The sequence below is a fragment of the Notolabrus celidotus genome, chromosome 18, assembly GCF_009762535.1.
Source record: "Notolabrus celidotus isolate fNotCel1 chromosome 18, fNotCel1.pri, whole genome shotgun sequence".
Lineage (NCBI taxonomy): Eukaryota > Metazoa > Chordata > Actinopteri > Labriformes > Labridae > Notolabrus > Notolabrus celidotus.
In genome coordinates, this window is record NC_048289.1 from 18,484,945 (window position 1) to 18,510,275 (window position 25,331).

General features: G+C 38.5%; 1 protein-coding gene across 3 annotated transcripts in view; it reads right to left on the bottom strand.

Annotated features, from left to right (window-relative positions):
- Positions 1–213: 213 nt before the first annotated feature.
- The window catches only part of dnmbp (dynamin binding protein), a 67,948-nt gene continuing 42,830 nt past the window's right edge, over positions 214–25,331 (bottom strand). For 2 of the 3 annotated variants that reach the window (XM_034707373.1, XM_034707375.1), the window contains 13 exons: positions 11,576–11,790; positions 9,914–10,013; positions 9,415–9,562; positions 8,213–8,230; positions 6,986–7,185; positions 6,762–6,892; positions 6,566–6,670; positions 4,749–4,877; positions 4,317–4,649; positions 4,036–4,224; positions 3,699–3,897; positions 2,409–3,094; positions 214–1,302 (listed from right to left, as the gene is read on the bottom strand). In XM_034707373.1, the coding sequence (XP_034563264.1) occupies positions 1,117–1,302; positions 2,409–3,094; positions 3,699–3,897; positions 4,036–4,224; positions 4,317–4,649; positions 4,749–4,877; positions 6,566–6,670; positions 6,762–6,892; positions 6,986–7,185; positions 8,213–8,230; positions 9,415–9,562; positions 9,914–10,013; positions 11,576–11,790 (2,639 nt within the window). In that variant the 3' untranslated portion in view covers positions 214–1,116. The remainder of the gene's footprint in view (positions 1,303–2,408; positions 3,095–3,698; positions 3,898–4,035; positions 4,225–4,316; positions 4,650–4,748; positions 4,878–6,565; positions 6,671–6,761; positions 6,893–6,985; positions 7,186–8,212; positions 8,231–9,414; positions 9,563–9,913; positions 10,014–11,575; positions 11,791–25,331) is intronic. The other variant, XM_034707374.1, reaches the window with a different exon arrangement.

Below are 25,331 nucleotides of genomic sequence, written 5' to 3' on the forward strand. Positions count from 1 at the left end.
AGTTTTGCACTAGCACATCAGCCAATATATTTAATTAGTGTTCGAAAATGTTCTTCTTAGCTGAAAATAAATTCCCAAATAAGAAAACTTTGGTGATGGCTATAAACTGTGGGGAAAAAGTGGGGCTTATTTCTTAAAGAAAAGTGGTGGATGAGGCCAGTGATCTTACAGGTCAGGTCACACAAACATATGAAAACTCTTTCCAGATACAGATGTGATTTTTCAGCTGAGCTGTTTTTTTTATTCAAACAGTGATCACTTTACAGTGGGAGCAATAGCATATTCTCAATATAAACACTATATATAATGTACACAGGGAGTATGTAGAGAAATCAGAGTAAACTTCAGACCACAAGCTCTCCTCTAAGTTCATTAACCTCCCGACAGTTAAATGGGCCATTGCCTGTTTGCACGCCCGGTTTCAAAAAGGAGTGCTTGTAAACCATATATTATGTCATTCAACTTTGCCCTCAATCTTAAGTCAAGTAACCCATATTAGTTTCATACAACACTCCAAATTCTGGTTGATGACTCCACAGACACTTCAAAACTCGAAACCAGTGGATAATCATGATAAGTGCCTCAAACTTTGATTGTTGAAGAGTATGCTGCTTAAATCCTCATGCATCAATTTGAGTGGTGTAATAAACCACATGCAGAAAAAACACAGTGTTTAGGTCAGTCTGTCTGAATACCACCTGATTTTTGTTTAGAAGAAGTAGCCTGAACCCAAAACATTCACATTTCCATTGCAATCTCCCAATAACTGTTCTCTTAAACATACAATTCATTGTCTTTAGCTCCAGAAAATGTGGCAAAAATCTGGTGCAATTCACAGGTTTTTTTTCTCTGGAAACAGGATGAGATAGGCTTCAGTTTCCAGTAAGTAAAAATAGTATAAAAAGTCTATAAATATAGGCATATAATGCTAACTTTTAGAAGAGCAATGTCAGCAGCAATACTCAGTCCTTTTCACTCTCAAACTCCATGACAAATGTTCAAAAATAAGTCACAGTCCACATGCTTGTTCGTGTCTTTGTTCAAACTGCTCGCAGGGTGAGTCTCCTTAAAGTTGAAGTTCAGCTTCAGGTTTTAAGTCCACATTAGAGGATTTCTTCATGTGTATTCGGACTTGCGGATGTAGTTTGAAGGCACATATCCTTGCCGGCCGCCTGCCTCTCCCAGCCACCACTCGCTGTTGCCGTTCATGTCCTTGAACTCCAGGATCCGTAGCTTCTGGTTGGCTGAAATGCTCAGTTCATTGGCACAACGAGCATCGAAGGAGTAGAGAGCGTAATAGATCTAAAAACACAAACATGTATTAATTTAATACTGCCTCATCATAAGTATGTTTTATCTTGTCTTTTTAGAAGCACTATGAATGACTTTAGCCTCTTGATGCAAGAAGAGAAAAACTAGAAATAAACTGGCTAGCCCGTTAGCAAAAGGTTGCTGAACTTAGACATTTAGCATCAACATGAGTTTAGTAGTCTTGTTGCTGGCCAACTAATGATTCCTGTCCAACATTCACTGTTTTTTAACCCTGCTTTTGGTCCTCATCAACCTTAAAGAGAAAAAAAGGCTCTTTAGCTGCTAAATGCTACTCAAGGTAAGAGCTAACTTTGTCCGCCGTTTGTTGTTAAGCTAGCTTATGGCGTTTTTCCACCGCAGGAACTTTACCCCGGAACTAGGGACTTTAAACCTGAACTAACTGCGTTTCAACTGGAGAAACCAGGGTCTAAATTTAGTTCAGGGGTAGATAATCTGCCCACTGAAAAGCCCCTGCTTCGGGGGTAGTACTTTTCAAAGGTCCTGGGACTTTTAGTTGAATGTAACAGTGTTTGTTGAGTTTACACAGTTGTTGAAACACAGAGGGAGTTCCTGGGAATGCATACTAGTTTAGTTTCTTACTAAGATTTCAAAATATTATTTAATATAACTTCTTTTCTCCATATGTCACTGGCCAGTCTATCCTGGACTTCAGCCCGTGGTCGAACGCAGACAACAATGGGGGCATAGGAACCTTTTAGTTCCGGGTAAAGTAGTTCTGGGGGCTAAAAGACCCCGGAACTCTTAGTCGAAATGCACCTTTAGAGGCTTCAAAGTTGAGTAAAAATGTGTCATGGTTTCATCTTCAAATCAAGTCTTTTTCAGATTTAATAGTCATTTAATTAACTGTTAATTTAGGAATATTATAAATTGAGCTAAAAAATCCATCCAAATAAATCCATAAGTGAGCATCATTTGGTGGTAGTACTTTGGCACACCATGTTGCATCATGTCATGGGGTTGTTTTATTTAGGGTTTTTTTGTAAACAAAAAAGCACATCTTATCATAAATGTATTTAAAAACTAAAATTGTGGTATATTTTAAATGCAATAAATGTTTACCCAGTCTCAACTCTTACCTGATGACCATCAAGTTCTGGATCTGGTTCGGGTTCGGGTTCGGGTTCTGGTTCTGGTTCTGGCTCTATGTACTCGTCTCTAGAGTAAGCTGACCTCTTCTGGCTGCTGTTTTCACCATTCCTCCACTGGTGTGAACTGCTGGCTTTGTCTGAGTGTCCATATCGCTGCGAGCGACTGTTCCTGTGCGAAGAATAGGACTCGCTCTCCGAGAGGTCTGACGTCTCCTTGTGGCTGCTCGTACTCGTGTAACCCGTTTCGTACAGGTCTTTGTGATTGCCTGAATGCCGATAAGAAGTCTCTGTTTCTCTATGACTGGAGGAATGTCGGTGGGTTTGTTCAGAGAATTCCCTCCGGCTTGAGGGATTTCGGGGCGAGGAGTTGATGGAGTTGCTTTGACTGACTGAGTCAGGGTTGGGAGCATCTCTGAGGTGACTCCTACGAGACGAGGAAGAGTCCAGTGAAGGGTGTGGGGATGATTGACTTTGGGGCTGTGATGTGGAGAAGCTAACCGTGGCCATGTCCTGGTTGAAGGTCAGAGTGCTGTTGCTGTTTTGGCGGGAGAAAACAGGGGAGGAGCCACCATAACCAGACTCATTGGAAGACTGGCTCTCAATGGAAACATCTGATTGGCTCCTGCGTGGGTTGTAGGGTTTGAGGAAGGAGCTGTACACGAAACCTTTAGTGACTGCAATGAAAGAAGAGAGAACATTGGATCGTGTTTTGCTGGACTGTCAGACATATAAACTAAATTTACTTTTATTTATTTTTTAATAATCAGGCTTTTAAGTGACAATGAAAACAGAGGCCCTCACTTTTGGAACAGTTTACCTGGTCACATAACAAGTAACACAAATTTCAACTCATTCAAGAAACAAACCATAACATTTCTATTAGGTGAGTTAAGTAATGTAACATGATGCAATTTTTAATGCACGTTTACAAACACATAATCTCCCCACTTTCCTAATTTATAAACAAATATATTGTTCTTTTGTGTTTTGTTTGTTTTTTAACTTTCCATTCTTTTCTTTTCATCATTGCTTTAAATATTAATCCCTCTTATTAATCTTTTTTTGTTTTGTATGTAGATATTCTGTTTCTACATTGATACTTTGTATTTGTGTTGATTATTTTCTATGGAGGGCAACTCGACAGGCCTGTTAGGGTTTTTTTGGCTCCTCCTGCACATAACATGTTAGTGGTTCATTTTATTATTGAAATTTATCTGTTATATCTTGGCTCGTGTTGTTGAACATGCAATAAATAAATAAATAAATAAATAAACCTACCTCCATTGTCGATTAGCCAGCGGTTGTTGCTGCCCATAGGGTCCTGCGGCTTGATAACACCTACAAGATCTCCTTCAAGTATGGAAACGTCAAGATCCTGCGCTGCATTGCAGTTTCTCTCTGCCTGGAAAAGTTTCTCAGGTCCGTAGCGTACCAGAAGTCCTGCTCGGTGTTCGTCTGTCTGCAGGATGCAGTTTGGCTGAAAGAACAAAGCAAATAATGTTATAAAGAAACATAATGAAAATGCAGAAAGGAAAAATAGACACAAGTGTACATTTCCTAATTTATCATTTACTAAAAATCTTGATTGGACTAATTTGATCTGTACTAAACTCACAGGTGCTTGCAGTTGCTTTTTAGAGGTCTGCTTCTCCAGAGTTTTCTTCTCGAAGGTCTTTTTTACGGTTGTGGCAGGAGGCAGGTTCTCGGGGCAGAAGCTGAAACCTTGCAGAAGTTGGAAAACTCGCCCGTACTCTTCTTGGAACTGTGCAATTAAGTTGCTCTCTGTGCCAACTCTGCTAGAAAACTGCAGACAGATTTAAAAGAAAAGGTGAGTTAGTAATAGACTAAGGTTGTACTCAACAGGTATATTCCTCATAAAACAATGTTCCTAACAACCTGTAGGAGGGGCTTCAGCTCTCCCAGCGTCGTCTTCATGAAGTCCTTCTGAGCTTGAGCGAAAGACCGCACACAGCCAGTAAACAGGTCCTCTGCAGCACCATGGAATTTAGGGAGCTCGTCCAGAAGTTGTGCGTTCAGTGCCTCGTAATTGTTGCGTGCCTGCTGCAACTCATCCTGGACACGCCGGTCCTTCAGACGGTCGGCACGATCCTTGCAGTTGTCATAGTCAAGCAGCTTGTCGAAGCGCTTCTGGATGAGTTTGTGCGGCCCAGCGAACATGAGGAGCAGCTGAGTGAGCGGGTTGATGACTAAGGCCTCTGTGCGCTCCTTCTGCTCAAGTTGAAGAATAACAGAGAACACTGTGGTTAGAGGAGGCTTCTAAATCACACTTAACAACTGAATGAGGCTAAACAGAGAAAAATGACTTACAAACTGGGTGAACTGTTTGTCACTGATGCAGCGGTGAGCTCTCTGAAAGTGTTCAGGGTCGAGGATGCTGCGTTCTGTGTAGATGTCACAGAAACTGATGGCTGCTAACACTTTCACTGAGGCTGATTCCTAAAAAAGATACAGTTGAATGAGGTGCGAGGAATAAAACAATGATGCAACAAAATATCTACATATCAAGGAAAACATGTGGGTGGATAATACTTCTCTTTTTCTTTACAACACCACTGTCATTAATGATTTAATGTGCAGGCTCGGCTGCAGGAGTGAGAGGGGAGGGAATTGTTTGTGGGAGCAGTGCCAGAACTAATCAGCACAGGTGTCTCTTCTCCCCTGCAGTCGCATGCTGGACCTGGCTCACTCACACACAGGCAGCTGGAAGAGCAAGGCTGTGCTCTCATCTGGAGAACATTTGAGGTGTTTTTCGACCGCAGGAACTTTACCCCGGAACTAGGGACTTTACGCCATAACTAGGAACTTTACCCCTGAACTTGGTGCATTTCGACCGGAGGAACCAGGGTATAAATTTAGTTCAGGGGTAGATAATCTCCCCCCTGAAAAGCCCCTTCTTTGGGGGTAGCACTTTTCAAAGGACCTGAACGTTACGGTGTTTGTGGAGTTTACACATGTAATATGATTTTTTTTCTCCATACGTCACTGGCCTTTTTGCACAATCTACCCGGGACTTCAGCCTGCGGTTGAAACACAGACAACAATGGGAGCACAGGAACCTTTCAGTTCCGGGGAAAGTAGGGATTTTTTTTCTAACACGGCAATTTCGAAGATATTGAGATTACGAGTCTTCCAATGAGAGGCACAGCTGACTGCGGGAACACTGCAGGTGTTGGCTAGGAGGCTCAAACTCCGCCTCTTTACGTTACACTGGCTCGACAGCAGCAATATGGCTGCCACCGCCGATTTGCCTCAAACAGCACTTCAGAAACAGATGGATGACGTCATGGATACTACGTCCATATTTTATACAGTCTATGGTCTTGAACCAGAAAATGTTTGCAATAGTAGAAAAACATAACCAAGAAATAATGTTCAATGTAGGTTTTTGTCAGATTACCAGTATAATCAAAACTCTACGATGACTCTGACTCTGATATGAATGTACTTTTATATTTATTATAAACATTATAAATTATACCCTTAAAGACTTTTGAGTATTCATCAAACAAACTTGAGGGGACGCATTTTACTGTGGCACACCTGGTGTGATGTAAATTTAGTCGTATGAGTTATGGAAGCTCAAAGTCTCCTCTCTTACGTTGAATGAATACAACCATGTACTGTTATTTTTGATTAAGATTATTGGTAATTAAAAAAAAAACAAATACAAAAGTTACAACCCTTTCTATTGTAAAATGTATACAATAGTTTCAGGTTAAAAAATGTAAAGATGTATCGTTTTGGATTTCCAGGCAATTATTAGAAGAGTGACAGCCCTCATTTTCATATTTACCCCATGATGCATTGCTTAGGGATTTTGTTTGCATTTTTATGTTTAAGAATTGGTATTGTCTGTTAAATACTGGATCAATATTTTGAGAAATGTCATTATGTCTTAGTAAGTTAGCTCAGATGGTGAACATTTTATACATTTCTGCTATAATCAGTCTGTTAAATGTCTATGCTGTGCTGTTTTATGGTTTTACCGGTTGTATCACAAAACAATGAAATTACCAAAATAAAAGGCAGTTGATTAAAAAAATAAAATAAAATAATAATAATAATAATAATGATAAAAATGTAAAGACACAGAGTAGTGAAGTTATCAGTGGTAGTGTTCTTACCCTTATATGTTGCAGGTATAAGGAGATGTCCCTGATAAAACTCTTGATGAGTCTCTCTTGCAGCCTGAATTTCTTCTCTGCCTCGTCAAAAGCTTCATCTTTAATCTGGGATGAGAGAACAGACAAAAAGAGTTATGGAAAACATTCCCAACATTTCGGCAGCTCCTGCAGAACTCAGCCTGAAGCAGCAATGTACCTGAGGTGAAATCCCTGTGAGGTGTTTGAGGTGGCTGCTGACTCGATTGGACTTCTTGATGATGGAGTGCATGCTGAGTTTGGAGATTTTGTCGATGAACGTGTCGTCATCACCTTTCCTGTACTTCACCACTGTGAGCAGTAAAAAAGAAAAACAGTTCAAGACTGGTAAAAAAAAGTAACACTACAAAGGCTTTAATCACTCTGGCTTTGTGCGGTGTTTACCGAGGTCTTTCCGGCGCTTGTACTCGTTGATGTTGACGTTGATCTCCTTGACAGCCTGCAGAGCCTGAGTCAGCTGTAGCCGGTCATGGTGGCTCTCTGGTGTTGCCCCCAGCAGCTCCATCAGCAGCAGCGGGTACCGCATCACACGCTGCACTGGCTTTATTAAGAAAGAGCCCAGGTTGATGTAGTTTGTTTTCCCCCTGGAAAAGTAACAGCAGATTGGGGTTTGGTCATTCTGTAAGATCAGATTCCTCTCTATGAACGGCAAAAGCAAGAAAGCTTTCTTCCCATCATCACGCCTCTTTATCATGTGGATTGTGTAATCCAATGATTTATGAGCATCATCAAAATAATTATATTGGGATGATGATCGGTACATTATGCAGGAGGTATAAAAGAACAGGGAGGGCAGAATCAAAATCAAAACTTTGATTTGCTTAGTTTTAATGCAATCTAATGGACTAATTTAGATACTGCAACAGATTAAACTGCACATTTTAGAAGTGTATGACAAAAACTTGAAGCCAGTCTTATTATTTGCAGAGAAAAAAGCAAATAAACAAATTGGTTCTTGTTTTATGGCATTTTATGGGCTATTTTGACATTAAAATATGTCCATTTTATCTTGCTCACAAGCAGAAATGACATATTTACAGATATTTGTGGAGTTAGTGGTAGATTTTTAAGCACCAAGTTTTATCCAGACCAGCAAGTCTTTCAAATCTTCATTTTACAACCCTCTCATAAATGTAAGAAAAGATCCAGGACAATAAAGTCATCCCATGATCTTATAAGTAAAGATCTTATACTCGAGGTATTTAAAGCAGCGCTGACTTTTAAGTGCTGTTGCAGTTTTCTTCCAGAAGATGGCATTAAAAGCGTTACTTTGCTTTCCCACAGAAAAGGAGAGAAGGAGGGAGTCATGCACGTTGTTGTTCTTTCAACAAAGTACACAGTTTTCACAAGCACATGCAAACAGAAACAGCAAAAATATGAATGAGTCCATCTCAGCCCAGGGAAGGAAGTTGAAATGGCTGCACAGATATTTTTAGAGATTTCCTCAAACGCTTTGATTATTTTTGCCGTCACAACGGATAAACATACGCATGCACACACACACACAGGAACACACAGAGGCAATTTTTAGAGGGGTTAGTGAGCAAGAGACATGCAGTCAAGATGATTCTCATGCTGGAAATCAAAGGGACACTCTTTAAGGAAACTTACCACTCTCTGTATATGGCTCTGTTGGAGGGAAGGTTGGGAGGAGATAGAAAAATAACAGACAGGATTTATAAATGACCTAAATGAGCCTTCACGAATGTGTCACTTTTCTTAGACTCTGCAGAACTTAAAAACCTTTTTCAGTGAACTCATCAAATCCTGTGAATTCTACTTAGACTTTTTAAGGCCAAAAAACTGTTGATCTTCAGGTTGTTATGGTTTTGTTTTGAGAATCCTTTGTTAAAGCTGGACAAAGGCCCAGACTGGCAGTAAAACATGCCAGTTTAGGAAGGTGGTGGAACACATGACCTTTTTAAAGCTGAATAGGTTGCAACGGGCGCACACACACTTTTGTAAAGACTTTTGTTTGCTGACCAGGCTTTAAAATTTATGGTTGTCTAAAAAAACTTAACAGAAAAAAGCAACCAAAAACAACAAAATGTTGCTCTCTGTTCTCATAAATGTACTTTCTCTTGTTGAAACAGGCATCTTCTTCCCCCCCTAACGTACACAGCCTGTGTTTATCTTCAAATATGAATTGTTAACTTCACTGTACTGAAACACAGCAGTGTCAACGCACGTGCCTGGCGAACTGGTCAGGCGAAACCAGGTAGGGTACATTCTTTGAGTGCTCTACATGACTTCGCACTACATCATACAGAGCAGGAGCACTATCTATTCAAACACACCCATGAATTACAGTGCAAAGTCTGCTGAAGAAAACCCATCATAAATATATTCCACGTAGATACAAGCCAACTTGAAACATTACTATAGCCCTGAACTCCATTACAACGTGACTTTTCATAACAAATACAGTAGCAAAAGATAAGCTAGCCTTTGTTAATGCCTACTGGCTTAATTCAAAGTTAATATTCTACTGAAAAAACCTCTACAACAAGCTCAAAGTCTGATACCTAGTTTTGTTTTGAAGAGTTTCATATAAACATAACAAGAATGAATACTGAACTCTTCAAATTGTCAATGTACAACAGCTATTAAAAGTTAATGTTTTACTTGTACTGGGTATTTGTATTAGTGTCAGGTCACACCTTTCTCATGTTTTCATGCTTATAAAAACGCAGACATGCACCGTGTTTGGTCACTCACGTGCACAATAATCTTTCAATTCAAACTCACACACAAGTCAGAGCTAGAATATTAACTTCCAAGGCATCCATGTTTCCTTCCTCTCATTGACTCACCTCAGTCTCTCCAGACACTCCAACACGTGGCGCTGGATGTTTTCGTCTTTCTCGTAACTTTCCAGCAGAGAGATGGCATCGTCATGGTTTTGGCAGTAGATTTTGTACACCTCCTCCAGCTCAACTTTAAAGTCCAGGAATACTTTTCCTGAAAGACACAGATAAAAGCTTAATGTGTCGTTTTAAAGAGCATGAAAGGAAACGTCTAATGTGTTTTAGTTAGAGCCAGAGTCACATTGAAATACATGCCATCATTAGGTAATTGGTACTTTTTCCAACTTTGTGCTGGAAATAGCAATAAATCAAACGCTCCTTTACATACTTCCTGGCATGCTTGCCATTTTCAAAACTGAGTCAAAGTCTTGCTCAGCCAATAAAATGTGATCAGCTGATGCTTTATGGTTTAGTTAGAGAAACAACACACCGAGAAGCAATCCAAGTGGATTGTGGGTGACACCATTACTTCTTTGGATGTTATTTTAAAAATCCCAGTCCTTACCGATAGAGTCAGTGTCATAGAGGGAATCAAACAGGCGTTGTGACAAGTCAATCACAGAGCCAATGTTTCCAAAGAGACCATCAAAGTCTACGTTCTTCACCTGTAAGAAAATGCAGATCAGAACTGTTAGAGGGGTTCAACAGGTGCTGTTAAATACATACAAAACTGAGAATGCATGATTCCCATCTATTCATCTCTTTTTTACAGACTCTACTTATATAGGTAGAATCTATTCTCAGGGTTCTGGATTGTCAGTATGGGAAGTATTCTGGCTTTTATTGTCAGTAGTATTGATTAATCATATATCAGGAGGCTTTGGCGAAACCAGAAAAACTGTTTGTGTGGAGAGCAAAAGCAGGTGGGAGACAAATGAGGCAATCTAATGACCATTTGTCTTTTTACACAAAAAATGTCAACTTGATGAACAAACTGCATGATGCTGTCACAAGCACCGGCCAGAGAGCTTTCTGTTTTTATGCCCCTAAACTGTGGAAGTCTCTGCCTCTGGACAACAAAACGGCAAGCTCTCTGGGTGCTTTTAAAAGTAAACTTAAGACTTACCTTTTAATCTAGCTTTTAATTTGGAGTAATTTATTTTTAGCCCTGAACTGCATTATTGTTTTTATTATTTTAATCATTATTATCTTAATCATTGCTTTAACACTGATTTATCTTATTTATAAAAAATATTTATTTATAAAATTTAATTATTTATTGATCTATTTATTTCTTGTATTCATCTGATCTTGTTAATGCTACCTTATTTTTAACTTTTGTTTCCACTATTACTTATTTTATTAATTTTACTGTATTGATTTTATTTTATTTTTAAATATTTTATTTATAATCCTGCCTTTTATAATTTTACCATTGCTGTTGTTTTTTGTCTCTCTGTTATTCTGTGAAGCACTTTGGGCTGCATATTTTTATGTATGAAAGGTGCTATATAAATAAAGTTGAGTTGAGTTTATGCTGTCACTAAAGTTAATCAGTGTCAGGATTTTTGAACTCTCTGGAATACATCAGACATCAATAATCCAACCTTCATTCAACAAACAAACATTATGAAAGTTGTTTTCCTCTCTTAGGGATGGTCCTGACAAAGCTTGCACTTTTACTTCTGACAAATCAGTATACTGTTGTTGATTTTTTACCAAGCTACAGACCTGTTAATGTGCAATTAAATCCCAACAGAAGGAGTTTCTTTTTCAGGTTCCTATCGAAGAAGAAATCCAGACTGAAGCATCTGTTTCACTTACTATCAACAGTGAAACTGAGACTCACCAGAAACAGATGACTGAGAGCTTCCTGCCGATGTAATGAACCAAGTGAATGACTGTTTATTTTGCAGACATATCTGGGGGGGCGAATTTGGCTTTGCTTTGGTCTGAACTCTGAACACATGGTCGCTTCTCACGCTGCTAGTTGGACTGTAAACAATGCAACGCACGCAAAGGAAGTCTGGGCTAGAAGTCATGTATTGCTAACTGCTTGCTGCACTGGAAATACAGAGAAGTTGGCTGTTGTTTTTAGATGCATGTTGTCCCGAGATGATAACCAAAAGGTTTTAGATTACTCTGGTAAATAACACATTTTTGATTCACAAACACAGACAGTCCAGATCCCACCTTTGCGGATGCACAAGATTTCTAACACCCTCACCTGCTTCTTCTGTAGTGGCTCAGTGATCTCCTCCACACACATCTGCAGGTCTTTGATGTAGTCTTTCTCTGTCTGCAGCAGCTCCTCAATGACTTTCAACCTCTTTTCCAGCATCCTCTGTTCAGGATCCTCATTGCCTGTGGCAGCGCTGGGGCTGGAGTCCGAGGTGGGAGTGGAGTCGAGGGGTTTGGGTTGGGAGGAGAGGAGTGTCATCTCTGAAAAATGTAAAGAAGAATAGATTAAGTTTAATTTCCTTTGATAAAGAACTAACTCCATTTTTAAGAGTGAATTTGCTTTGCATTTTTTGAATCAACTGTTTTAAAAGACAGATGTATGAATAACCTCTAATAAATGTAACAATTTCAGCTGGTAATAGCCATGAGATTGGTATGAAACAAATGCTTTTTGTAGCAGAAACATGACACAAAGAGTTTGTTTTAGAGTCAAAAAGAAAAAAAAAATATTCCCAACCCATGTCTCCATTCATGTTTCCAAACCTACTCCATCCCACCCACCAACCCGACCCACCCTTAACTCTTCCTTCGGTCTGACTAGCTTTTGATCAATGTCTCTGCTATCACCCTCAGTGGGCTGATCTCTTTTGGGAGCCCCTGGGACTTGAGGGAGAGCCTGGTTCATGCATCACTGCTTTTTATGAATGGAGCTAAAACTGGACTGGACTCAGGCTCTTTGTGTGCAGCACAATGGTCTGTGACAGAAACTACAGACAGACAGGCCCTCAGGGACCAGCAGACAGTAAGGAAGAGGCAGTTAGAGGGGCACAGAGGGACGACAGATAAGAGGACTGGAGAGGGACGATGCACTCTAAATTAAAATCGTATGCAGAGTTGGACTGGGTTGGAAAATCCACTAGGGTTGTTTTTTTGTATGGTGGGTGGGCTGACATCTTCCTTCTTTACACTGAGCATTGGAAGAGTGTTTGATTTAAAGTCAACCACACACCCTCCTGCCTCTGTAAAGACTCACATTAGCACAAAATGTGCAGCTTAAATATAGTCCTTCAAAATATCCTTCACATGCCATCCATCAACCTGATGTGTTAAATATTTGATTTTAGATATCTGATTTGTCCATAGTAATGGGGCTTTTTTCTTCATGACAAAATGTTGCCAGGGACAACCTGATGCCACACGTCAAATCAAAATCAAGTTGCGTAAAAGAGCCCGGCACATTTTCCCCCTGCCTGTTGACACTGTGGAAAAAAATTTTCTGTTAGCATTCTAAATCACTAAACCGCATGGAGGATACTTCTTAATAGTATTTTAATATTACTTGAGGCTTTTGCAATGTCAAAGATTGTTTAGGTGAAATAAAAATGTCAAAGGTCTTTAAGTTGCAAGGCGTGAAACCTTAATTAGGTGCATCAGCGCAACCATAATTTTTTTTTGATTTAACATGAATGAAAATAAAAAGTTTGGCGTTGATTGAAACCCGTAGGAAGGCCAAATAGAGGATGCCAATGCCAAGGAGGGGCTACCAACCATGGAATCTGTGGGACTACTTTCTTGTGGCTCAGTAAATAAATCATTTTCAAATCAATAAAGTCAGCTTTAACCCTCCTGTTATGTTCATTTCTCTTGGACAGTAATAATGTTCCTGGGTCAATTTGACCCGTGGCATATTCAATTATCCGAAAGTGTCAAAACCTCAAAAAATCCCAATACAATCTTAATTTAAATCTACAATTTAATCAAATGTTTAAATCCATTATTAACCATTTAAATCAAGATTTAGTCCATTTGGTGTTCTTTAATTCTGACAGATCATGGTTCAATGATAACTCACTTGTTTTTCACTTAAATGAATGTTAAAACTTTTTCAAATAAACACAGGAAAACCCTAAATATAAATACAGTAGTTTTACATGACACAGATTTTTGTTTATTTTATTTTACATTTTGAATTTTTTTTGATAAATTAACAGGACATCTCTTCTGTCTCACGCTGCCCAGATTTTTATGCTGCATTTAGCTGGTTTGGAAAGCTATGTCATGTAAAACCATTGTATTTATATTTAGGGCTTTCCAATGTACATTAAAAAAAAGTATTAACATTAATTTTAATGAAAATAAATGGGTTATCCTCATTGAACCATGATCTGTGAGAATTAAAGAACACCAATGGACTAAATCTTGATTTAAATGGTTAATAATGGAGTTAAAAAATTAGATTAAAAAAACGTGTACTGGGATTTTTTGGGGTTCTGACACTTATGGACAATTGAATATGCAAGAGCTTCTTGCCAAATTGTACATGTATTTTGTAAGATCAGCCTCTATCTCGGCCATTACTCAAGTCTAGGCAATCTGGAAGGATAAATATGGAACAGAATCATCTCTAACAGAATGTAACAGCATAAAACAAAAATAAATCCTTTGTGATTTTACTCTTCAAGTGGATTCACACTTAGAGTAGTTCAGAGAGATATTTTGTTGAATGAAAAGAAACACATCTATGGTGTGTAGACAAGGCACAGGTGAAGCTGGGTGTTGTGTTTATTTTGGTATAAAGACCCGATTTGTCTAAGTAGACGATGCTGCCTTCTGCACTGCGTAGTGTTAACAGATGAGGGTGACGTCAGCTTTGCTCTTGAGCAGATGCTGTCAGAGGCTAATGAAGTTAACTCTGCTTACCCTCATGTTACCCCCAGCAAATACCAGCATGCTCCACTACACAAAACCAAAACAGCTACAGTGTTACAGTTTTAAAAAACAGCTGAACTTTACTAACACTTGACACATGAGTTTATAGAGCTCAGATCAAACGTAAAATCTCATTTAGCCGCAAAGGTCTTAACGTTTTCAGAGAAACACTTCAAAAATATCAAACGTGAACTACGTGTTTGATTACTAGGCCACCCGCCTTTTGCCTGCCACCCTGACCTCCTTCTTCTCTCTCTTTCTCTGTCTCTCTTCACGTGACTTGGCTAGAGCTTGGCTCAGAAGGAGCTTTTCTCACTGTTTGCACAGTGTCTCCCTGCAGCACCCGCCGCCAACACGGGCAGCATTTTCCCCACTGATGAGAAAGTAGTCCACTAATGGGGTTTTAGAAGTCATACACAGCACAAAGGGAGACGCAAAACAAAAGACTCAGACTTTAATTGGAATCAAATCAGCTTATTCCCACGTTTGATCCTCAGCACACACACACAACAACATCATATGCTCCACTTCACATGCCTCGTCCATCCGAAACCAACCTGTTGAAACTGCATGACCAAAAACTGACCTACTTCTGTTGAATTCCACTTTTCATTGTTCTGTGAAGTATTGTAAAGACCGTACAGGCATTTCACGTTTACTCACACAGGCTTGAAACTACCTTCTAATCAAAAGTGAATGAGAAATATTTCCGTAATATTTTTTCTTCTAGTGACTTAAAAACATTGCATAAATTGCCAGACACACAATCACAGCTGCACATTAACATAGGTGTAACATATCGGTGTGTCAAACAGGATCTGCCTGTGTCACTTCACCAGGAAACACCCACATAACAATCACTCCGTACCAACTAAATCACACACCTGCAAGTAGATGCCAACAATCAGAGACGCTAATCACTCAGAACAAACAACCACCTGCCGCTGAAAGCCTCAGTGGAGTAACAAGCAGTGGCGTGTCCAGAGGGGTGGCCAAGGGTGGCACTGGCACCCCTTGAAATCCAATTGGCCACCCCAAAATCCTAAACTATGATTGGTTGTTTGCCTTGTCAGAAGTGGGGTTTCTGTTAAGATCTAAAATTTGGGATGAGTTAAAAGGCTGACAGTAGATTTCTTTATTAGTGCCCCCAAATGTGTCTTTGAAAAAACATATTTTTTAAGACCTTAAAGAATTAAGCTTAGAAGATTTATACCACTGGCCACCCCTGCCTATGTGAGAGCCTCCATTGGGCCACACCGGTCAAAAAGTTCTGGACATGCCCCTGGTAACAAGCCAGAATACGAGCCCAAGTTCAGCAACTAGGAAATCAAAAATAAGTGTTTTATGGATGATTTATTAAATTAAAGTTACTTACTATTGATTTCGTGTTTTATTTAAATCATCTTTCTTTGGTCGGACTGTCAACACCTTACAATTACTAATTTGGTATCAGCATCTGAAGATACATCCTGAAAATTCACCATTATGTCAAACTCAATCTACAACATATTTTAACTAACAAGTGTAGTTTTTCTCACGCTCCAGAGTTGGTGTGACATTAATTTAACCTTTTATTGCTCGATAAACTCTTAATGGGGACAAAGAAAAACAAAGCTCATCTCTCTGCAGGGGGGCTTAGTGTTTGGAAAGACACCCAGCAGCATAAGCGTCAATAAATGAGCTTCATTCAAACACTGACCTGGATACAGATATTTAAGAGTTTGGGAAACAGAGTGGATGCCTTTGTAGTCCGTAAAATATTTAGTGTGAATAAGGTTCCAAAGACAAATATTGAACTCCTTTGATTTTTGATGTTCTCTGATTTTGGTAGTCCACCCTTGTAAGACGAAATTTAAGTTTTATAGAAGTGATTAGCTTTTTTTTCTCCAATCTACAAAGCTATAACTATCTAAAAGTACTATAATAGAGCATCAGCATTTTTAAAAACAAACTCAAGACCTACTTTTTAGTATCGCTTTTAACTGAGTTTTATTTTTATTCCTAATAGTTTTCTTTATTTATTGATGACCTAGTTCAAATGTATGTCCCTTTTATTCTACTTTATTTATTTATGTACTTATTTATTTATATCAAGTATAGCATCTTGTGTTCTTTTAATGGTTTAATATTTTAGTGTTTTATTGTCTAAGAAATGTACTTTATTTTTGTGATTTTAATTTCCTGTGTTGAGTTTTAACATCTTATTTTACCTACAGTGTTTCCTCATTAAGACATCATGAGAGCACTCCCTCGGTTTGTTCATTAACTTCTTTTTTTTCATTTATTTATTTTATTTGTATTGTTTTTATTACTATTGTTGTATATATTGTGTTCTTACACTTAGGATTGTGGGTTGGGTTTGGGGTCCGGGCTGGGATCTTTTTCTTAATTTATTCTATATTAAGTTGTTTTTATTTACAGCACTTTGTATTACAATGTCATTGTATGAAAAGCGCATTATAAATAAAGTCTGATTGATTGATTGAGTGATAACATGCACAAAAACTTTAATGACAGAAAAACTTGTGGATTTATTCTGTCACAGCAAAAAATTGACTATTAAGTCTGCCAATGAGGCTCTAATGTTAATAAAATTAATTTAACTTGCCATAGAAAATGTAGCAAATCTAAAACCTTTGAAACAGTGTTCCTCTTATTTAATAAATGTATTTAGACAAATTTGAAGAAAACTTTTTAGGACAAAAAGTTATTTTTTCACTATTAAATACCCATAAAGACACTAGGGATAGACCGATTATCGTCCGGACTGATTATCGGCGCCGATATTCAGCATTTTGACGCATATCGGCATCTGCCTTTTTTTTTTTCTTTTTAAAACATTCCGACTGCCCATAAGAGATCTATTTAAAACTGGGTTATTTTGGCTCATTTCTCCCTGCAGTTTCTCATCCCTGGGGAAGAGCTGAGCAGCATCCGTTATGGCCCCTACAACTACTAGTGATTAAAAACTCATACAACCCCCCTTAAAAAAAAAACTGAATTATCCCTTTAAAACAAAGATAAGTGAAAGATTAACATTTCAGTTATATTGAAATTTTGGAAAACTTTATTTACCCCAGAAAACTTAAGGGATCTATTTGTTTGTTTAAGTTTTCATTCAACTTTATAAGACACGTTGCTGAGCCTGGGAGCTCCCTACACTTTGTGTTAGTTATTTTAAAACAAAGATGTCTATTGTCTAAGATAAAAAAAATAACCTTTAACATGTTGCAAATCTGAAAAGCTCTTTAATAAACATATGCTTAAAGGCATTTATACGAAGCTAAATGTTGGAGTTTGTATTATTCATATTGTGACGACAATATTTTCCCTTTTACTGCAAATAAATATAGGCTCCAAGTATCGGTTATCGGCCTCCTTGACTACTAATAATCGGTATCGGTATCAGCCCTGAAAAAAACATATCGTCTATCTCTTAAAAGACAAACTTAGAGGTAATGCACCTTAGCTCCAAGTCATAGTTTAAAGCAAGGCATCAACAGGTAGTATCAACACCTCAACAGTAGAGCATTGTCTGTAAGGAGGGGTTGGTCTTGAAAACCAGGTGGTCCAAATGTTTAATCAGTCAAGATACAGGATGTTTTTGAAGATTTAAGTAGAAAACATCTCTTGAAAGCTTCATCTTTCACCTTTTGCTTGAGTCAGACCATCTATAAATGGTTCCTGGTTTGAAGAACTTTTTGATTGCCATTGCTACACCTTATGAATCATGTTAAACACAAAGGTTAGAGTTTAAAATGCACAGCAGACTGGAATTACAGCAATCACAACAGGGAGTGGAGCTGATGGCACAATAAAATGACGTGAGTGGACAACATCTCGCAATGCTTTATACCTCTGAATCATACATACTGGGTGTATGATCACAGCTATGGTCACTGTACAGGTCAATAAAGATTCTAAGAGAAATGAAGGTGTGGAAATTAGGAGGTGTTATTGAATAACAGCAAGTAAGGCAGAACTCAGCTTAAAGTTACATAAAGATTAGACTGTAACTTGAATTGCTCCAATAAATTCCTGAGTAACACCAAGTCTAAAATCCTGTTTTTATCTGATGCCCATGGTAATCCATTCAATAATGCTCATTTGAATTTGGTGGCAGAGTTTTAGTGCTAAAATTTACATCTAGTTAAGAGTTTAACCATTTAAAATGAAACATAGATCAAAGAATAGTGTGCTGTTTGTTTCAGATTCAATTTTACAGCCCTTAACAAAAATGTTTCTGAAAATGCATCATGTAATCTTAGCTGTTAAACACAAAACTAACTTTATCAGAGATATATTTCCATAAATCCACTCCATAACCTCTCAAAAGCTCTACATTTCCCACTGCTGCATCTTCAAACAAAAAGAGAGCAAGAAGGAGAGAAGTGAAGATGAGATTACACCCACCTGCTGCTTGCAACTTTCTTCAAACCACTTCAAAAACAAGCGCATCCCCCACCAACACACATACACACACAGCCACACACACTGCTTTAAACAATGTCACCCATTCTATGATAGTCCATTGTCAATCTGAAGTCCAGCTCCTGAGCCCTGCTGAGGACCGAGCATCTCACTGCAAAAACTCCATTCCAGGCCTCCAACAATTACCATGAGAATGCATGAGAACCCACCACCATTAAACACACACACACTCACACATTAAACACACAAATAGAGGGAGGCAGACCACTATGGCTAAGGGGAAAACCTGGAGCTGGACTGTTGGTGTTTTCTGCTTCAACACTGTGTCAAAAACCTTGCTACTTACCAATCATCACAGAATACTGTGAAAGAAGTAAAAAAGTAAGTTTGCCATTTGATACGAACAGATAATGCTAAAACATGAAGTAAATCCAAGTGCAGCTTTTTGAAGTAACTGCCCACTGAACACACAAAAGTTATACCAGTTCTTCAGATTTATCTTTCTTATGTGGAGTTTTTTAATCAAATCTTTTTGGGTTATTCCACCTCCACCAATAATATATTTCTTGTTTCAGCTTTGAGAGGCTCTGCTGTTGTTCTTTGTGCAATGTAAAATGGGAGAATACTGTATTTCAGTAACACAGAGTTTAGTATGCAGTGTGAAGATAGGTGCTCAGAATCAGTGTATCCTATAATCAGTGTATCCTATAGGGACAATTTAACATTTATTAGCAGTTTTTCACAAGTTTCACAAGTTTCTAAATCTGATTTAACGGAAAGCTATTCATCAAAGATTCACTTTGTTGTTTCACATGGTTTTACCTCAAATCAACTGCAACATGTCACTTAAACTTTTTGTACTTTTTTTTGGTTAATTTAATATTTTACGTTTACCTAGTCATGCCTTCTATTTGTAAGACAGATGACCTCAAAGTTTGTCTGTAGAAAGAGTTAATAGGGAAAACACTATATGGGATATGCTTGGTCCAGCGAAGTGTAGTCCAGTTCTGTGATAAGTCTACTTCATGTTTCACAATCCTCTGACACCTGATCAGGCTCCTCCTCTGACAGGCTGAAATCTATCAAAATAATGACCCAACATCTTCAACATAATCCTCCCAAGCTTCCCTGCACATAGGGATACTTTTTCCCTCCTTTGCACAATTTACAAATCCTCAAAATTTGTGCCTCCATTAAAAAACTTTTTGAGAGATATTTCTCTGAAGATAAGTTCAGCTGTTCTGCCTGAAGTTCTGAGTTCTTTCTTTGTGGTCTGTCTGCTACAAAGCCACGCAAAGTCAAAAGTTTTTCCTTGCACAGAGTAAGGTCAGACACAATCAGCTCTGTGTGTGTCTGATCTGCTCCAAAGTTCACAGCAGAGTGCACAATCACCATGGCAACACAAGTAGCAAGGGGGGGGGGGGGGGGGGGGGGCTCCTCATATGAAGCCAAGTTTTGGAGGGCAGGGAGCGGCTTTGCTGAAATGATCACATGTGCGCCTCTGCGTGAGTGTTTGGTTGGGACATACTTGAGAATAACTTCATACAAGCTCTCAAACAGAATGTCAACACTCAGCAACAGTGTTTACCTAACAACCTGCAGGCTATGACTTGCAATTAACACTGGATATATTGACAAAAGAAGATACATGTCAGCACAGGATGCTCCAATTTTGTAAAGACTTTTTAAGGCTGTCCTACTGCATCATTTGATGCATTTTATAAAAAAAAGAATCCTGAAATTTCTGATTATTTCTTTAAATTTCTGATTTTTCATGTTTTTGCCTTCCATGTAAATAGATTTCCTGATACTGATGCTATGTAAGATGATGAAAGTAAAATAACCTCTTGTCCCTGGTGAAAATAAAATATAATAAAGCATTTAAAAAAAAAACATAGGGTCTTTTGTTGATCCAGATTTGCACAAGCTGTTGCACCAGGAAGGGGCAGATAGAGTAGAAAAACATACCATCCTGTTTATCTCTGTCAGGGTCAAATGTCAAGAGGTCACATTCCTTCTCTTGGCACAATCTCACAGCAACCTTTATGGGCCATTGTTGGGAATCCCGAGTAATTATGTCCCTCCATTCAAATCGCACCAATCATTACAAAAACAGGACTTGTAATGAGACATGTAGCATTCACATTGTGATTTTCCTCCCCTATGTTTTGGGGTCCACCACAAGATAAAACTCCCCTCCTTCTAAGGCAGCTAAGGGCTAATTAAAAAGTTCAATAAACAAGCTGCTACAACGCTGCATAACAAACTGGACTGAAACTGCAATCAGTGGCTTCATCAGAATTTCTCACATGGTTTCATTTCTCAAACAAAAGCTGTCCAATTACTTCAAGAGACCATCAGTTTTGCATATGTGCAGAAAGAGCTTCAGGAAAATCTAAAGACATCAAGTGAGGGATCTATTCATCTAAATAGCTCTGCTGTCTTCAAGTTAATGAAAAAGGAGAGGACAATGGGAGTACTGGGTCCTGCAGGTGCTTTGGTGAGACACTTTGATGCAACATGGAAGTAAAAAAAACCTTTCAGCAACACTTTTAATAGTCATAAATCCAAAAACTAAGGAAAAACTATCAAAATCATCACATATTCACTGTTTTAATGTTGGAGTTTGCATACAAGTCAAGCTCTATTGCATAAGAGACAACTGCTGTTGTTACAGTGTGGGAAATATTTCCTCCTTCCACTGTGAGAACTGCTCTGAGACTATGAGATGACAGAGTTGGCAGCATTATATCTGTTGCTAAAAGTTGAACAAGTAGAGACAGATACCTGCTTGAGGGCTCAGAGAGTTTTCCCATGGAAAAATAGGAAGAAGGGTTAAAGTTTTCTGTGTAATGCACTCTACAAATAATGGGCTGTGTGACAAAGGTCAGATTTTAATTCAAAAATGATAAACCACCAAATTTAGCACCTTGATGTAAACAGGGTGCTGACTTTTGTGGCTCTATTTTATGTTGTTATTTGATAACATTAGCTGTTACTAGCACCTGGTTTTCTTATCTTATCATTAAAACTAAATCCAACAGCTAGGTTTTTCACATTCATTTTAAAACCAAAAGCTATGAGATAATCAACTGATTGCATAATTCAACATTCAAATTTTGGACAAGTTTGAGCTGAAATTGCTTTTCTTTTTTTTAAACATAGTGGCAAAGTAACTGTGTGAACATGTAAAAGAATTAGTCCCCTAAACTAATGTCATCGCGACTTAAATCAACAGCTGTGACACCTGTGACACTCAGTAAACAGGAGATATAACAGCTCCAGGAGGCTTAAGCACAAAGTAACATTTGAACAAGTTCAAAAGTTTTTCAAGTTTGTCTATCCAACTGTGATACACCAACACTGCTGACTGTCACAAGCTAGTACCTAATGAAAAACTATCACAGAGGCTGTTTTCAAAATGGCCTGCAACATACTACCTACAAATGTAGAAGGCAGTAACTAGAGCATACTACTGCGTTTGAATTTAGTATGTAGTACTAAGGACAAGCTGATAGAGAAACTGCTTCTTTCGCATCACTTACGATTTAAAAAGTTAAGAAGTGGTTTAAATGGAATTTAATCATTTTCAATTTGAATCAGTAGACATCTGGGAAATTTTGGCATACTGCAGATTTTGCTCTTGTTCATAGATGACTTACTATATACTGAATTTTGTCCAAATCAGTACGTACTGCTAGTATAGTAGGCAGTTTCGAAAAACAGCCTTAGTGTAGGGTGGAGAGTTTATGTTCTCAAAAAGGAACAAAATTATCAGTTTTTTTTCTCGATGTAAGTACTGGAACCACAATCCAGCCCATAACTGGAGCAGTTACGGTATGTATGCCAGATGAAGATACAAATCCTCTTTAACATTTTAAACATGTTATTTTATTTTGAAATTCAGATATCACATGGTAAGGGTTTGTCACTGTTCCTGTTCTGTTCTGATTGTGTAAACTGGGCCTATGATATCAATTCTATCACAGGCTCTTCATGTAAGTACCAACATAATTCATGATATGAGCAACTGTTGTGTTATTGTCCGAATAACTGTAGAACTTTAGTATTTCGATTTTAACATTTTTTGTACCTAAAGCATTATGTTTTGGATGCAAGACTGAAAATACCAGGATGATTAACACGGAGAATTTAGAACTCTTTCTCCAATATAAAACAAGGAAACCTCCATGGAGAGCACGTCAAAATGAAATGCATGAGAGTGGGGAATTCCCAACAATCGTCAAATGAAGCTAGATTACACATGTATGATCATCAGAAATTATTTTAAACAACTTCCACAACATAACTTCACTACAAAAAATAAATTCTAATGATATGTGGTGGATTTACCAGAAACAAAAACACATACAGGATATTAACTCGCTGACTTGTGTAGGCTTTTGGACGAGAATGCTAAATGATATTTTGCCAACGGTTTCCTTTTTGTTGCTTGAGATAAGATGTCTTTAGATCAGTGTTGTCAGAAGATTTGACATCTTGTCAGAAGATTTTCCTGTCTTAACTCCTAAACCCCCCCAACCCACCTCACCTCAGCCCCTCTACCATCCAATGGCAACAAGTGCTCAAGGATTACAGACAACAAGACAGCATACGCTGCCAGATCATAGCAGGATGACGGCATGTTCCTCACACATAGACACTCTACTGAAAGAAATGCAGGTGCATTCTTGCTACTTGTAGGTATTTTTGTCATAGGTTGAACTATAACTGCTCTGGCATCTATGCCTACAAACTCAGACACAAACAATCATTCATAATAAAAATAATAACAAAACCTAGAACAGTTATAGCTGCATGCATGTCCGGTGAAATATTGATTAGCAGCTGCTATTCACTACCTGAGAACTCAAAGAGAGGTCATGTATCTAATACTGGATTAAGGAGAAAAACAAAGGCCTTTAACCGTGTTAAGGGTCATCTCAGAAAGCCTGGTCCATCACCTCAATGTCACTCAATCACAGCGTAAGCCCAATAAGCACTGCAACAAGATTGTCTATAATGTTTTTAGCCATGCAATCAAATGCTTTAGTCAGGGCAAACCCCTGACAGAGCTGAAACAATTTAACAAGATTAAAGGCTGACAAGATACTGCAGAGCCAAGCGTGCATGTGTGTGTGTGTGTTTTGAAAAATGGCGTCATCTCTCAAATAAGCCTTGCAGGGCCTCACTTGCAAAGAGACATGATAACACACACACACACACACATCCTGCGGTGAAGGAGTCAGGCTTGTGCCGGCCACCTCCTGGCACCAGACAGACCCCCGCCATCCACTCACCATGCTGACGCTAGGGATTAATACTTGGACTCCTGCAAAGGCTGTGTGGTGGAGGCCAGTGTGTATGTATGTGCGTGTTTGACCAGGGCGCGTGTGTTTCTAGGTGACTGGGGGAGGGGACTTGGGGCGCCACCTGCTTCTTTTCAGACACAATAAACTCGGACAGAAGAGTGCTCTCTCTTTCCTCGATTCCTCAGGAAACACTATCACATGGACACACACATGCACACCTACTTTGGGATGTTTGGTTCCTTTTGTTACAGACCATGACTGTTTATGAGTGAACCCAAGCAAACCCTAATTAGCCCCCCCAAATGGTCAAACTATTCTTCCAATGATCTGCCTTTACTGCAAGTTTGAACTGTTCCAAGTGTCAATGGGTGAATATCTTTCAAGGGCAGGAGTTTTTATATTAAGTCTAAGCACACTTATTCATTTTAAATTTGTATTTGGCTTTCGGACATGTTCATTAAAGCTCATGTGAGGACGTTTTAGCTGGTTATGAATCTGACTGAAAAGGACACGCCAAAGTCAAAACAACCAAAAGTTTGTCAGAAGACCTTTAAGAAATGTGTTCAAGCATATTTACTTCACCAAAGCCACCACTTAAATTTTCAAACTAATAAACCAACATTGTTTTGCAATCTCTACCTTGAATTTGATATTTTGAAATTAGACCAACAGTTTGCCTTTATCCTTTCAAATGTAAGCCATTATTACTAAGCCAAAAGTATGCTTTTTAAAGTAAAATTCAATTAACTGACTTAGAACTTAACATAGCATGAAGCGTCTTTTTGTTTAGGGATGCACAATGATTTAACATCGCTACCCTCACTGGACAGCACCAGAATTACTAGTTACTTCAACAAATTATTGATATTTTTATTATAATAGGCCAAAAAAGGTAATATTTTTGCTTCTAGGCTTTAGCACAGCAAGCCACCAGTAGCCAGGGCTGCAGCTCTGGTTAATGGTTACTGCCATCATGCTATGATGGATGTAAACAAGCACAGATAACAAATGGCATCTCATAGAGTGGTGCAGTTTGGCAGCATTTTGATGTAGAAAATGGAGATAAAGTTGTATGTAGGGTGTGTTTGGTTAAACTAGCACTTCTCACTTAGAGCATTATGTTAAAGGGATATTTCAGTTTTTTTAAGTGGTGTTGTATGAGTTTGAAATCACTAGTTATTGTCAGGGCCACAACAGATGCTGCTCAGCTCGGCTCCTTTAATGAGAAACTGCAGGGAAAACCAGCACACAAGTTAGGCTACCGTTTCTGGCGGCAAAGTAAAGTGCTGAAAAAAATCCAAGTAGAGCGTAAAGCTAAACTGAAGTGAGTGCTCGGGTCGGAATCTTTCA